General features: G+C 29.2%; 2 protein-coding genes and 1 pseudogene across 2 annotated transcripts; 2 read left to right on the top strand and 1 right to left on the bottom strand.

Annotated features, from left to right (window-relative positions):
• Positions 1-716: 716 nt before the first annotated feature.
• On the bottom strand, positions 717-4356 carry LOC111634053 (venom metalloproteinase antarease-like TpachMP_A). Its single transcript, XM_023378735.1, has 11 exons — positions 4299-4356; positions 4030-4196; positions 3830-3916; positions 2568-2691; positions 2289-2455; positions 2079-2147; positions 1502-1668; positions 1348-1400; positions 1163-1277; positions 932-1096; positions 717-854 (listed from the first exon to the last, which is right to left on the bottom strand). The coding sequence occupies exons 1-11, from the start codon at positions 4354-4356 to the stop codon at positions 812-814; spliced, it is 1215 nt and encodes a 404-aa protein (XP_023234503.1). The 3' UTR covers positions 717-811.
• Positions 4357-6625: 2269 nt separating this feature from the next.
• Positions 6626-10476, top strand: LOC111634073 (annotated as a pseudogene).
• A 2526-nt stretch (positions 10477-13002) lies between these two features.
• On the top strand, positions 13003-15942 carry LOC111634058 (venom metalloproteinase antarease-like TtrivMP_A). Its single transcript, XM_023378741.1, has 11 exons — positions 13003-13060; positions 13190-13356; positions 13503-13592; positions 13671-13797; positions 13889-14052; positions 14178-14246; positions 14318-14472; positions 15340-15392; positions 15468-15576; positions 15652-15819; positions 15900-15942. The coding sequence occupies exons 1-11, from the start codon at positions 13003-13005 to the stop codon at positions 15940-15942; spliced, it is 1203 nt and encodes a 400-aa protein (XP_023234509.1).
• Positions 15943-16727: the final 785 nt, after the last annotated feature.

The following is a 16727-nucleotide window of genomic DNA, read 5'->3' as shown; positions in this document are numbered from 1 at the left end:
TTGTGGCACAGTGCGGCGGCGGTGCTGATGAACTGACCTCACGGGCCGTAGTTTGGTGATCTCTGTTCAAGAAAATAATTCGATTTATATGTAAAGATCAATACGATTATTCATAAATCCAACGAATTATCTTAATCCAGGTGTTACCATATAGTAAGATGTTAGCCTAACTCACGTGTTCTTAACCTTTTATTCCTCGAACCCCTTTCTAGTAAGGTGAAAATCTCGGACCTCTTCTGGGAATAATGTTTTTATTTGACCCAAGACACAATGTTAATTACGCGATCAGCCATAATTACTCTCAGGACGGTTCTACAGTTCGATGTGGAGTTAGACCAGGGGTTCTTAACCAGAAGACTGCGGGCTTCCAAGACTAAAAACCAATTTTAACTTTTCTATATTTTAAATGTTAATTATTGTGTTAAGAAAGATGCCAACATATTACTAATAAATGTGTTTCTACATTACTAGTTTCTTTTGTAATTTTATTTTATGCATTTAATTAACACGTTTTTTTTAGCAAACGGAAATTTAAATAAATCGTTACTGACGCAATGCATTAAAAAATAAATAAGGAATTTATATTGAATCCATTCTAAAACGTATTAGATGGTTTGCATCGAAAAGAAAAAAATGTTATTTATTTATGCAAAACAAATTAATCGTTTAAAATTATTTTATTATCATTTACCGTTAAAAGTATTACAATTCTACTAGTTTATAGTTTTCTACTTCACAAATTAGAAATTTTACAATATTCTATAATTATTGAAGACAGTTCATAGGATTGTTTACATTGTTGTATCATTTTTTATTTTTTGCAATATCGAATAATGCATTGGGAAGTCGGCAAGCTGTTAAAAATAAAAAAAAAAAAGTTATTAAAATGTCTTTATTTTAAAATACTTTGACACAGAGGAATTATATTTACCTTAGGAAATATTTAATATTCTCGCGCGAGCAATTAGAAAATTTTCTTTTATTTTCACCCTTCTGATCACCCATTACAAATCCATCGCTTCCGGGACAAGCCTTAGCTCCTGGACCTCCGTGGAGACTTAATTCGGGGCCTTCTCCATCGTGCGGGCTGCCAATTCTAAAAAAATATTTGTTAGATGATAAAATGACTTTAATTGTTCTTTGTAATACAAAAACTATTTACAAATGAGCGGATTCGTGAGCTATAATTTCATCTCTGTAAAGAGGATCGTCACCGACAGTAACGGCTCCACATTTATCGCAAGAGTCGCAAGCCGCAGCACCTAAAGGCGCTACCCCTAAATAAATTCAATAAAATATTTATAAGAAAAGCGACGTAATTAAGATTTTATAAGTAAAATTAAATACCTGTTATGCCGGTAAAAAGGTTTCCATCCGGATATAGATTACCAAATGTTCGTCTAAAACGCAGTAAAGCATATATATATATATACAGTATTACCGTTATAATTAAAAGTGCTTTAAACAGATTAGAAAAGTAAGAATAAAATTAATTTGTTACCTAGTTATAAGCATAATTATATTAGCTTTTTTATATTTTTCAAAACCTTTGTCATTTTGGTGTTGACAAAAATAATCCATCATATTTCCTATTAATTGATTGACAGATATAATTCCTTTATGCCCAGGCATTTCACTCTGTTTGATGTAGTTAGGTTCATTTTCTTCCTGAAAACAGAAAATAAAAATTAAAAAAATTGCTGTGTAAAAAATATAATAAAAATCGTCAGTAAAAAAAGTAACATAAAGATTGACATACATTTACTTTGCTTTCGTAACAAGACTTTTATTTTATAAGAAACATTTAATGATAACAAATATTACTATATGAAAATTTGTAGCTAAATAATAAAATTATAACATAACTTTATTATAATTTATTACTTTTATGTAATAAAGGATAACCAAATATTAAATTTTGTAGCACTTGATTAAAAAAGATTACAAAGTTTATAAAAAAGACTACATTAAAATAAAAGTGTCGTCATAATTCGTCCTCTTTCATACGTTGTGAAGAATTTAATTACAATTTGTCATCCTGCAGTTTTATTTGATATATTTCTCAGCTTTCTACTTACATTGTATTCTGTAACTCCAATCAAGCGCACCTTTATTCGCAGATTTAACGTATCCATTATATTTTGAACCTAGAATATATCAATATTATGTTTATTAAAACAAGATAAAATTACTAATTCATTGTATTGATTGTAAAAAAAAACATTAAAACTCTACACGAAAATTCACAAGTAGTAATAAATTATAAAATACGAAGATCTTCAGCTTACTCCCATTACTGCCATAGTTAAATAGACTTTGATTTCTTCTGAATTGGGAAAATGACGAGTAAAGTTACTTTCTGTCACGAATATGTAGTCTAAACCTACACATTGATCATCTTGCATCATCATTAGAGAGTCGCTTGAATATATTTCATGAATACTCGGAGGAATGACTAAAATAGATAAAATTTCAATTACAATAAAAAGTATAGCACAATATTCAAAATATAAATATAGATTTATGATGTATTGAATACTTTCATAACGTACAGTACAGTACAGTACCTGCATCATGGATTCGCTTGTCGTCTTCAGAACGTCTTGTAATGCAGTGAGCGTTCCTCCCGTCTTTAATTTCTTCGTTTGACGAACAAGGCTCAATTTTCATTCTGGAATCTATCAACCCTTTCTGAAAATGCATGAAGCAAATTTTTGTATGAATTTTATAATTACTTAAGTAGCTATATTTATTATATTGTGATACTGATATTGGGATGATTTTAATGAAATTGTAATTCTTAAAGTTTAATTTCTTGGTTTTTTTAATCCTGTGACTTTTAAAAAGAATAAATGTATCAGAACTTTTGTTCTACTTTTCATAAAGATATTCGAAGCTACAAAGCAGCTGATAAAAGCCTCTCCGAGAGCGTTTTGTTGAAGGTGTAATGTATTTAGAAAATTCTTGTCTATTTTATGTATAGAACTGCTTTGAAAAAGAGTAAGAAAATAACAATAAAATTAAATCTAAAGAAACTAATTTAAACGTTAATTAATGAATGTTATAATTTCTTAACAAAAACGAAAACAGAACAACAATTATTGTATTAAATTCAACATCAATACCATCGTGAAAGGAAATTAGACGAAAAAAATGACGCAGATATAAATGCGATCTGCAGCATGAATGTACCAAAGAATAAAACCGCATGAAAATAATATTTATTTTTCGATGAAATTCTTAACCGAAATTGCAACTGTAATTATAAAAAATAGTTCCTATAAGAAAACTAATAATTAAAGCATAAGCAAATTTCGTGTTTTTCAGAGAATATTTGTAGTTCATTCGCATGTAATCAAATATTTATGAAATATAAACTGATTTTAGGATTATTTGAATTGAAGAAATCATTCAACATTTTCGTTTCATAGTCTTTATCACACAACTAGGTGTACGGGTAGATACTTGGCTTTCGATACGAATTTTGGGCATACGCTCCTCATATCCTTACGGGAGAGTGTTGACTGTTATTTAGTGCAGCAAGTCACGATATTTTTTAACGCAATTATGTGTACATTTTAGTAAATTGTGTATAATAGCTTGCACCTTTATGCTAATTGTCTATAAGATAGTGCAGACAAATGAGAGCGTATGCACAAAACACTTATCGGCGTCTAAGATAATGTATCAATATAAAAAAAGAGTGATATAAAAAGTCAAATGTCTACCCGTACACCTAGTTGTGTGATAAATACTAGCAAATAACAGAAGGTTCGTAAAAAACAAATTTTACTCATAAAAATAAATTTATATTTAATTAAACACTTACAATTTCCAAAGATCCTTCTTCATTAATATACACAGCTGCATTATTTTCTTTATTTCTAAACAGCTTGCGTTTTAAGTTTTTCACATCCTTCATCGAGATAACAGAATATAACAAATAAAATATACTAAAATAAATTTAAATTTACGAAATTTGTAAAATACTCGCCTACGTAATATAGACCTAAACAAGAAAATACGCACAGTTTTATGAATTTTTCCGTCTCCGTCCATAGCAGTGAAATCATCCGCTATGACATCGCCAGCCGATTCCAATTTCAATGCTATATCATTGCCAAAAGCACGAAGTGTCAGTATTTTCTCTCCAGATCGTAATGTTTCCAGAGATGGATAAGTTATCTCCGTTCGACCTGACACAGGGTTAGAAAATGGAACGTTGAATTCGAGTTATAACGTATATTTCATATATCATTTAATCCATAAATTAGTGAAGATAAAACGTAAACACTTACCACCAGGAATGGCCAAAACGGGGCAACAAAAGAGAACAGCTATCACGTAACGAAACATGGTTGATTCTCATCAACACTCCAGTCCTTTTATAGGAAGTTTACACGTGTGCTCCCAGTTGTCCTGATTTTGCAACGTGTGTTACAAGGCCGATGACGTCATTTCTAGTCTGGAATGTTTTTTAGTGATTAGAACGCTGGTAATTTTTCGGATTTTATTTATTACCATCTAAAAGCATAGGAAATATTTTCGAAATTACGTTTTTTTTGCTTGTTTCTTAGTTTACCTAAAAATTAAGAAACCAGCAATGATTGAATTTCACATCATTACACGGTTGGTGGAAGAAAACGTGTTACAATATTCCAATTTCTCGTGTTAGTGTATTACAGCCAGTCTCACGTAAGAGTCGCACGAGGCACTCTATAAAGCTTGAAGTTTTCCCTGTAATTGTTAGAAGAAAGTGTCGGTATCTGCAGGAATAATGAGCTTTGCTATTGAAATACCTTTGCCAAAACAGTAGAAATTTTTATTATGAGGTGGTTTGAAAAGTCGAATTTACCAAGGTAATGTTTAATTATTTGCTGGGCTGAAGGACAGGTTAAAACACGAGTCAGTCTGCCATTTTTCAAAACATGCTTCGAGTAACTGTGGACCATGCCGTGTTATGTTTCCAGCATCTTTCTTACTAAAGGTTGAAATATTGAATATACGAAGCATTAGTATGTAAAATTTATTGGAAACGTAATACATTAAATCACTAAAACGTAAAATAAAGATTACACTTATTTTTTTACGAAGTATTTTCGTTTTTTAGCGCACCAACGTCATCTGTTGGCATGGAAATTAACTAACTTTTTATTTGCAAATTTCCAGTCCCATATTATTCCATGTACTGTACAGTACAAATTTATAAATGAAATATTGGAAATTGCGAACGCTTCTGCGAATACTGACCGACTGCGAGAATTATCGAAGACTAAGATTAAGAAAGGGAATTCTCATTGCTGGAGCGATTCCATCCTACGTCCGAGTGATCGTTAAGTGAGAAGTGGCTGTATGTAAATGACCTAAACACAACGTCATTTGTTGTCGCCCAGTAAACTGCTCTAGCGACCGCGGGAATTTCAAGTTCTCTCCCGTAATTTTATTCGGATTCAAAGGGAATTCTATACCATTAATTGCCGGAAATTTCATGGTGTATCTATAATATAATAAAAAATGGTCGGTGAAAAGTTGGAGGAATGTAAACAGAAGATAATATGAACATATTGTGGACTACCACATCGTTGAAAAATCCACAAATTAGGAATTAGAATTAATGATTATAGAAAATTTGCAGAACAGCGAAGAAAAAAAAACTATGAATAGAATAAACACTAAAACAGCAATGACGGCTTACAGACTTATAAAAATATACAGCAATTATTGATATTTTCTGTAAGATGTGGGAATCAGACCCTGTTTCTAAACGCAATCTCAAATTTAAGCCAGCTTTGGAATCAGCTTGGGTCTCATATGCTGAAATCTTTAAACGACACAAATAAAACCGATTGTCAAGCAACATTAACTGGTTTTTAAATCCTTGTAACTCTTCCACAATTATCTCAAAATGTAAGACTAACGTTTTTAATATGATTATACGTATGAATACAATAAACAATAGTTGATATTATTTGCGTGTTGAATCATCTGCAAAAGTTTAAATATTATCGAGACAGCAACTACATTTGCTCGAAGAAACTAACTCAATTTTCTCACCATTTCATATTTGTAAGATTTATTAATATTAAAAATTTAGAACAACTATCAGCACATTTTCTGTTTATAATAACAATAAATAATAAAATATTCAGACAATAAACATCATTTCAGTCATTTCGCTAGCATTAAAAATTCTGAATGGCTCCATTAAAAAAGAGCATATGGAAAGACTTTTATTAATTATTTCGAAATTAACTATTCGCATTGCGATAACAATCCTTTTATATTTTTAAATTGTATATTTACTAACGACAAATTCAAAAGTAATATAATTTCAAAAGCTTTAGTCGCACATTAAAAAGTAAGAATACTTTTAAAATGTTGTTCGTATAATCATTAAAAATAATTACTGTCTATATTGTCTATATTGGGTACAAATATATCTATATAAAAATATATTTTATAAAATTAACGAGGTCGTAACTTAATATATTCTATGTGGAAATTATTATAACTTAGAAAAGGCTAAATGTTTCTCGAATTTTATTGCCTACAATGACCGTATAATTTATTATCTACAAAGACGACATCACATATAAAAAGCCCTGAAGTGTTGATGCGATCAATCATGTTTCGTTACATGATAGTTGTTCTATTTTGCTCTCCTGTTTTGGCTATTCCTGCCGGTAAGTGTTTACTTCCTATCTTCATTAATTTATAAACTAAATTATATAGAAAATATACCTTATAAAACTAATTGAATTTTCCATTGTTTGACACGTGTCAGGTCGAACGGAGGTAGCTTATCCATCTCTGGCAACATTAAGATCTGGACAGAAAATACTGACACTTCGTGCCTTTGGCAACGATATAGAATTGAAACTGGAACCGGCTGGCGATGTTATAGCCGATGATTTCACTGTTGTGGACGGAGACGGAAAAATTCATAAAACTGTGCGTATTTCTTGTTTACATTTTACAGGCGAATATTTTGTAAATTTAGTAATAGAAATTAATTTATGTGTATTTTAATCATAACGTAAACATTGGTGTATTTTGTTCTATATGAAGGATGTGAAAAACTTAAAAAGGAAGCTGTTTAGAAATCATGAAAAGGATGCTGCACTGTACATCAATGAGGAAGGTGCTTTGGAAATTGTACGTGTTTAAAAATAAGTTTATTGTTGAAAATAATATAATTTTGAACGATTTGTCGATTTAAAGTATTTTAAAACAATTAATACTTAGTAAAATTAGTAAAATTTAAAAACATAGTAAAATTATTTTAAATTTAATAAGTTATAAATTACATGCAGATTTACTTGATAGTCAAAAAATATATATTATTCTTTCTTTAATCAAAATTGAAATTCATATTAAATATCTTGCAGGAGAATTAATAGTATTTTGATTAATTTTAACTGATTAACAAAATCAATATTCATCTATATAATGTTGCAGATCATAGAACATCTACATTATTCTGTTCGTGACATTCTTTGATGGAGGCTCGAACGAATCATTTATTTAATAATTTAAAAAGGAAATAAAGTTAAAAATGAAGTCAAAATACAAGAAATAAATGCAATTAATTCAACGAATTTACCTGTCATATATTGGCTACGCGTTTATTTACAATATTTAAGATTGTTTATTGGCTTTTGTTAAGAAATTATTCGTTAATTATTGTGTAAATTTATTTCTTTAAATTTTCTTTTTTTAATGAAAGCCTCAGACAATATTTTCTAAAACGAATGAATATTTTTGTTAAATTTTTTGCAATTTTTCAGAAAGGAATGTTAACTTCCAAATTGAGAATCGAGCCTTATGAATCGCAAGATACAGTCAGAGATGGAATCAAAGCTCATCGTATTACAGAAACTTTAGTAGAAACAAAGCGTTTTAATGATGCAGGTATGTAAATAAAAATATAAATACGCCTTATATCTTTTTAAAGAGGGTGTATTATTTCGTGTAAACATCTGAATTTATTTATTTTCAGTATTTAATTCCAATTTGAATTTATTTTCTGATTACGAGACGAGGGAATTTAATGAGGATCAATGTGTGGAAATAGAATATTTAATTGTTACGGACAGTACAGTTACGAATCGGTATGAAAATTTAGAAAAACTCGAAGCCTATCTAGCCTCTATGTTTGTTAAAGTAAGCTTCAAAATAATCCCAAGTTCTACAAAATATAAAGAATTAATAACGACTTGAGTTTAATACTTTTATTTAATAATATTCAAGGTCCAAAATATGATAGATACACTGAACCTGAATATGAAAGTTCGGTTAATTGGAGTTAAAGCATACACGGTAAGTATTATTGAATACAATACAAGGTAGAAGTATTTCTTTCTATTACCTCGAATACATACCTCGTGTTTAGTACGCGGTATATATTCGATTTAATTTTCTAAGAATATTTAAAGCGGATTCATACTTGTATGAATCAGAAAGAAACAATTATGCTTGTTCTATTTTTTGTAATTTTCATAAATTATTACACTGGAACGCAAGAAAAGAAAAATGTTGTGTTAATGTTAACTTATTCGTCTATCATATATTTACATATATGCATTCATTTGATTTCGTGTTTCCTGTAGGATGAAAATGAACCTGCTTTTGTGAAAGAGAGTTTATTTCCAGGAAAAGATATCTTTCATGTAAATCATATTTTAGGAAACTTTTCAAGTTATTATTGTAAACGTCAAGACGATGAACTTGTAAAACGAGCCGATATAATTATGCTTAGTACGAGGTATGTATTCGATTTAATATTCTGAAAATAATTAATACCATTCATAAATTCTGAGAATCTAAACCAAGAATTATGCTTTTTGTTTTTTCTTTAATTTTCACAAATTATTACCCTCGAACTAAAGAAAAGAAAAATGCGCTGATATTAACTTACTCTTTGCAAAATGTGTCACTCAAGTTTGTAACATGCACAATCTGCCGTTTGTTTATTTTAAGAAGATTATTTTTTCAGTAAAGCTCTTTCTGCGATTTCTTCGACTTTGTCCCTATTGTATCTTTTTCCACGATCAGGAAATGGATTCCTTAAACCCACACTTTTCATCATGGCTCTTTCCCAAAAGACTGAGTTCCGCGTATCTCCACCTCTTGGCAAATAGACACCATTATCTGAATCGAGAATCTATATTTCTAACTATATTTATTGACATCAACGATTTACAACGTTATACAGAACACCTTATCCCGATTAACGATGAAATCAGGACTCCATCACGTGATGGAGTGGCTCGTTGTTTCTGTTGCATAGACGCTAAAGGCAAAGATTCCGACGTTCCAATTCGCTCTTACTTTTAAATGGTTATACTCGTAGAGTTGTATGTCTGTCTGCATTTTATTTAAGAAATTACCACCATTCTTAGCCACATTTTGAAATGATCATGAACATATATTTCACCCTAAAATGCTTCAAAAACAAAAATATGTACTGTACTTCAAATAATTTAGAAAACATACTTAAATGACTTATTGTTCAAGATAAACTGTTAATATTTAATAATGTCAATAAACATTTTTATTATATTGTTAAATATGAGAGGAAAAAATTGTATATGATGCATTTAAAAGTAGAACTTTCTTATACATTACTTCCATATCTGTCGCGAGTAATGAGCAAAATTTTGCGAACTACACCCTTTTTTATTTCTCTTTTTTTAAGTGTAAATCGGTCTTTAAATTTACTTTTGATTTATTTTAGAAGAGCACTTGGTACAACAAATAAAGACGGCAGTATCTTTGATGGTATATTAGGTAGGCGATTTATTATAAAATATTCACAAAAATGAGGATATTTTATTCATGGCATTAATTCATTATGTAAATTAATCTTTGCAGGAGTAGCACATTTAGGAGGATCCTTGTAGCAAATATGGAATAACTGTAGACTTAAAGGATTTTTTAGATACAGCTGATACAGTGGCTCACGAATCAGCTCATCTGTAAATTACTTTCTTAATACGAATACATTTAATAATACTTGTTTCACATAAAATTCACTTTCATAGAATAGGAAGTCCTCATGACGGAGAGGGAATTAAATTAAGCCTGCCTGGCCGTTCTACAGCTGAGAAATGTCCTGGATCTGATGGATTTATTATGGGAGACGATTCCGGAAACAACCAAAGAAAGTTTTCTACTTGTTCACTCGAAAATATTAAATTTTTCTTAAAGTAAATATAACTTTTATTATTTGGATAAAGTTATAAAAATACATTTACCATAAATTAATGATGATAATTTTTTAATTTTTTATTATTGCAGATTGTAAGAAAACTTTCTAATGATTTGAATTACAAGCAAACGGTTACAGAATGTGAAAATCTAAAGAAAGATTATCAATTTTGCTTTTCATCTACGACTTTAAACTCGATATTTTTTGATTGTAAAGATACAGAAATTCTTTTCTATTCAAAATGTAATAAAACTATGCGGTATTAATGGGATTTTAATTATAAATTTGTTTATTTTATAAATATGCATAACTGCGAAAAATCGAAAGTGGCTGGTTTATTATATCTGACCAATAAGAGTCATTGTCTGCTTTTATTGTTTTGGACATTTTGTAAACAATTATAAAATATAAAATTAAAAATTAATAATTTTTATTATTTCGTTTTAAAAAATTGTAATTCTCTAAACAGATTGAAATGTTTAAACAAAGCGATTTTGAGAAACGCTTTAAATATAGTATAAGACCTCTATTTTGGTATATAGCACTAAGGCCGCTTTCGATACCAGAGAAAGTGTAGGCAAAGCTTCAGGGAGCAACATTTAATCCAATATATATATAAAGAAAATAAATAAAGCGATTCCTTCAGTTTGCTTTTTGAGCTGCAATTTAAAAATTGTAGATTTATAAATTCCCACTGTCGTTTGTCCGTTTGTCTGTCTGTCTATCCTTAATCTCTATAACGAAGTTAGATGATTTCCGATACAGACATGCAAACCATAGATGTAAGAGGCCACGATTAACTGTATACGAACGTCCGCTGTAAACCGAAAGAAACTTTACTTAAATTCAAATATTTCACCTAAAAAGTGTTAGAAAGATGATCGGCACGACTCTATTGTTAAAGGAAAAGTATGATGTACAGAAGCAAGACATTACTAATTTGAGGTGGAGATCATATATTTTAAGTTAAATAAATTAAAAACATAATTAAAAATTGCAGTCCGGCATTATGACATGTCACAATAAATAATTGCTCGTAAATATCTTGTATATCCATCCTTCTACAAAACAAATAGAACATACCTCTTTTCACTGTCTAAAGTTTAATGCATCATACTATACATTATCATGTGCTTTCAATTTATAAAGTATTCAATCAAGCCGCTTATTCATTTAAATATAAAAAAGAGTCTACAACTTTAGTTTTGATCATGGGTTGTAGGCTGTTTGTTTGACACATTCGAGTCTCCGTTGTCTCCGGATCCAGGTTCGATCGAATACATTTCAACATTGTGATTCCGCCACGGGACTGTGTAATTATTAGTTTTGCGAACCATTCCTGAATCAATTGCATCATTGTATTGTTCTTTACAAATTCAATTTGTCTGTCGTGAAAGAAGACAGAATATTGATATGAACTTAATAACTTATACGAAAAATTATAAGATATATTCGCGAATTAATTAACTTTAAATGATGTGAGAATCATATTATGAATAGAATAAATCAGTCACAGAACAACAAAATTGTGTAAAACTTAAAACAAAACATGTTTTAAACAGTATTGTATGGTATTAAAAAATTTCTATAACTGTTTGTTTATCTTTATCTCCCGCTATCGGCTTCGGAATTATTGAAAACACTCTCGTAATTTTTGCGTTAAAGCATAATATATTCGTGAAATGTACTGTTCTTCTTGCAGTTGTTCCGGAGAGTCTAACTGGCAGCATTTTCAAGATACAGTTGTATAGTAAAAAAATTAATGAAAACAATCAGCAATGAGTTGCAGAATTTTCCTGGCAACATTTAAAATTTTGATGGCACGATCTGTTAATATATTTTTTTAAAATATTTTTTTATAATTTAACTATTGTAAAATGGCAGAAAGTTTAATTTTGAAGTTGGGGGATGAGTTTTATAAAAAAAATTGTAAATGCTAGCAACGAGTAAAATCGTCATTAAGTCCGGCCCTAGTACACGGCTCCCAATATCTCTCCACTTCCTCGACCTTTAATCAACAAAATTTAATAACATCAATCCCTCTAATACATAATTTTCCCTGCAAAATTTCAAAAATTTTTTTATAGAAAGCTTAATAAGCTCTTTATCAAAAATTGTGCCGCATAAACACGTACACACTAACATCCATATATACAAAAATTCCCCTGAATTTTCTTACATTTTTCGATGTTTCCTAAGGTGTATCCTAATGATTTAGGTCCTAAAGTGTAAAAATCATGGGGGGTCATGTTTTTGTCCGATCGTCATACTTTCCCAGTTATGTACAGTATCACAACTGGAAAAGTAAAAATATTTTGAATTATTTCAAAATATCTTATTAAATTTTTAAAAATATTTAACAAACAAAATAATTATGAAGGTGTTAAATTTTATTTTACTACATAAGTTCTATAAATTGGTAAATAGACATTACAAGTAAGTAATGTTCGAAACTCAATGGGAAAATTTTTTAGTTTATTTAATATGTTTTGCACTTTTACAAACTAGGCTTACTTTAACGTAGAAAAACATTTAAAAAAATTAAGATTTTATATGAAGAAACTCCAAATAACTTTAATGAGATTTTATATTACTTTATACAACTGAAAATGTAATTAAAAAATAATAAATATGTAGATTTTTCATAATAATTAACATTCTAAAATTTGAGACAGATGGAAAGTAACAATTGGTATTGGATGAGAAATGAAATAATTATACTAATCTAGATATTTCATTTGATTTCAGTCTCTATAAATAAAATGAAACTATTGCTATTGCTATAACTAACCATGATCTTTTATCTTGCAAGTATTTTCCTATTTGCAGTCGTTTCGGCCATTCCAAGCGGTAAGATTATTATTATTATTACTATTACTATCCATATTTTAACTGTAATATTCAATTTTGATAATATAAAAATATAATTTAAATGGTATTTTACATAAATTATCTTAAACTTCTGATATTAATATACAGGTCGAGTCGACGTGGTGTTTCCGTCGGTGGAAACATCGCGATCTGGAGTGAAGATAATCAAATTCCGAGCTTTAAACGAGGAAATTGAACTGAAATTAGAACCCGCTGGCGAAATATTGGCGGAAAACTTCACACTTCTTGACGGAAAGAATCAAATACGTCACTCGGTAAGACATTTAGAATACAATGAATAGACATTCATTCATTATTATCTAAATCATGATGCGCGTTAACTCAATTTATCTAAGTGTATTTACTGTATTATAATTAAGATAATTTAGTATTTCACTATAAAATATTTAAATGTTTTAAGATCGATGTAGAAAAGTTGAAAAGTAAACTGTACAGAGACAGTTCTAATGGAGCAGCTCTAAAGATCGACGACGATGGACCTGCCACCATTGTAATTATTTCAGTAATTAGTAATTGTGTCTATCATTATAGAGATTATTATATTGATATTATTTATATATACTTTTAGGAAGGAATTGTAAATTCGAAATTGAGAATCGCACCGCACGAGTCCGGAAGATCAGCTGAAGACGGAAGAATAGCGCATCAGATTGTGGAAGTTATAAGTGACGACGAATCTTTTGGATATGACTCAGGTATAGCCAATAAGAAATACTTTTCCATTATTAATTAATCGTTCAAAGCCTTTTTTTTTGAAATTTGAAAATGTATTGAATTTGTTTTCAGTCATGCGTATAAATGTGAACGATCAAATAGAAAATGTAGCGAGAGTGGCCAGAGACGATCAGTGCATAGTTGTAGAATATTTGGCCGTAACAGAAAGTAATTTTACAAAACGATTCCGAAGTGACAAATATCTAACACAATATATAAGTATATTGTATCTTGGGGTATGATATACATTACTGCACGTTTTTAAATTTAACATAACTGAGTTAAATCATAAATATTTTAACTTTCAATTATAACTTATAATTGTTTTTTTTTCCCTGAGATTTTGCTATTTAAAAATTAGGTGCAAAACATATTCGATACGCTTAAAATGGGAATAAAAATTCGTGTACTCGGAATTTCATCATTTACGGTAATTTAGAAATAGCGAATAATTTATCCAGTAATTAAGACTTAGTTATTTACCTTCGTTTTTAATTACAGAAGGAAACAGAACCGTCTTTCATAGAACAAAGTGCAATTCGGGGAGCTGAAGAATATCTCAATCCGTTTAATTTACTTAATAATATGTTAAATTACTACTGCACACATTATACTGGTTTGGCTAAAGATGCTGATATCATTATGCTCTCTGTTAGGCAAGTATTAGATTATCGATAGCCTATATATAGATTAGACAACAAAATATACTCTACGAAGACCTTTTGGAAGGAAAAATTAAATAAACAGCTTGTTCAATTAATGCGTACGATTTTGGTAATTTAAAATGACCAATTTCAGGCAATCGAAAATCAAAATAAACTAAATAGAACAAATACAATGACGAAATAAAAAACTAAATTTAATTATTAAAGAAACCAAAAACTATATTAGTAATTTACAGACGTTTACATGTAAATTAAACTTTATGTTTTACAGTTTCACTGCTTATTTCAGGCATTGGAAATGGAAAAAAGAATGTCTTTAGCTTGGTAATACAACAACACAAATACAACATACGCATAGATTTATGTACAGTATTACCTTAGCTAGATTCGTCGTGAAAATAATATACAAATCTTCTTGAAAGGAGTCAGGCATTTAAAAGGATCTTACCGACCGAAGATTTGTCTGATCGACAGTCTACAAAAAATCTATAAGTACACTTTGAAAGGCCTATGTATCAACGAGCACTTTTTTTCCATTTCTATTACCCAGAAATAAATTTTATACTTTACAGTTTAATGCCTAATTTATATGTTTACGAATTTAAATTAATTTTATAATTAGATTTTATTTCTTCATTGTACAGTATATGTTCTATTCAGTTTTATTCGATTTTCTGTAGACTAAAGATGGTCATCGAAAATGTCCAAAGACCTTCGCATTTAATAAATAAATTTTTAATTTATTTTTGATGCTAAAAGGTTTTTATGGCGTTTATTTTTTCTACTTATATGGCATTTTAGTATAATTTAATATAACACATATTAGACTTGGAGTAATTATATATATATATTGTTCAGTCGTAGATTGGCCAAGATAATAGACGATAATACTCTTTCCTTAAGTATTGAGGGTAATTATTATCCTGTTTATATCTATTTTATCATTTAATTCATGGCATGTATTTTTAAGTAAATTTGGTTTGTAGGCATTACATATCTCGCCGGGGTTTGTGACTGTAACAAAGTTGGCATTACCTTTGACAACTCGGATTATTTTGAAAGAGTTATTTTAGTAGCTCATGAATCAGCTCATTTGTAAGTGATTTAAAACATTAAATTAGATGTGGAGAACGTTCTAAATCTGAAACAAAATTTTTAATAATTATTCAGACTTGGAAGCCCTCACGACGGCGACGGACCTAATAAGGGACCTGCTGGAAATCCAGGAGCATTAGATTGTCCAAAAACTGACGGTTATATAATGGGAGATCGAAGTGATGATGATAAAAAATATAAATTTTCCGAATGTTCTAAGAGATGCATTGAATACTTGCTATCGTAAGCATAATTTTAATTATCTATATTTGTATATTTCAGAAATAAATATAGATACATTAATGACTAATTTCTTCTAAAAGGCTGCCCCGGGCTTCTTGTGTATTTGAAGACTGCAAAACTTAGTAATTGGTAAATATAACTAAATACACCAATGGAAACCTTGTAAATCCCAGTAAACAATTTAATGCAAACTCGAAAAATTTGGCGCTGTTTTTATGAAAAGACAGGCAATACCAGCATAAATTAGTTAATATTGTATTTGAGGTATATAATTATTTCTTATATTTGTATCGGTTTTAATTATATTCGTGTCAATAGGCAACCTAATTTTTATTTATTCAATTTTATATTTTATATATTAATATATTACCTCAAAAATTTCAAAATTTCGAAATTAGTTCTATGCATTCCAATTTAGAATGTTGTTGACATGAAGCAAATCTTACATTAAATTATTTACTGGGATTAACAAGGTTTTGATTGGTGTATTTAGTTATAGTTATCGATCCAGTTGACATGAAGAAGTTGATTGGTAAATGATAGTGTATTTCAAACCCAAAAAATTATTATTGTAAATTAATAAAGCGTCAATTGTATTTGAAACATATAATCTTTTATTTAAAAATAACTTAAAACGAATAAAATAATTAACAATGCAGTCAAATTTGTTGTGTGCTTTGTTTTTTTTACCGATAAAAAGTAAAGTACAGTATTTAATGAAATGACAATTGTATGCATTAAGACTGTATTTCTGACTATATAAATTATATTAAGAATAAATAGAGTGCGTATAGAGTTTATATTTGAACATAAGTCAATTTAATATATATATAACGTTTTGAATAATGATATCAATATAATCTAATCTATTCTTTAGACTAGTGTTTCGATAGTTCGCCTAATCTTTA

The sequence above is a fragment of the Centruroides sculpturatus genome, unplaced genomic scaffold, assembly GCF_000671375.1.
Source record: "Centruroides sculpturatus isolate CEXI.00-Female unplaced genomic scaffold, Cexi_2.0 scaffold701, whole genome shotgun sequence".
Taxonomy (NCBI): Eukaryota; Metazoa; Arthropoda; class Arachnida; order Scorpiones; family Buthidae; genus Centruroides; species Centruroides sculpturatus.
Note: the sequence above shows the minus strand (reverse complement) of the source record. Positions and strands in the feature narration are given on the sequence as shown.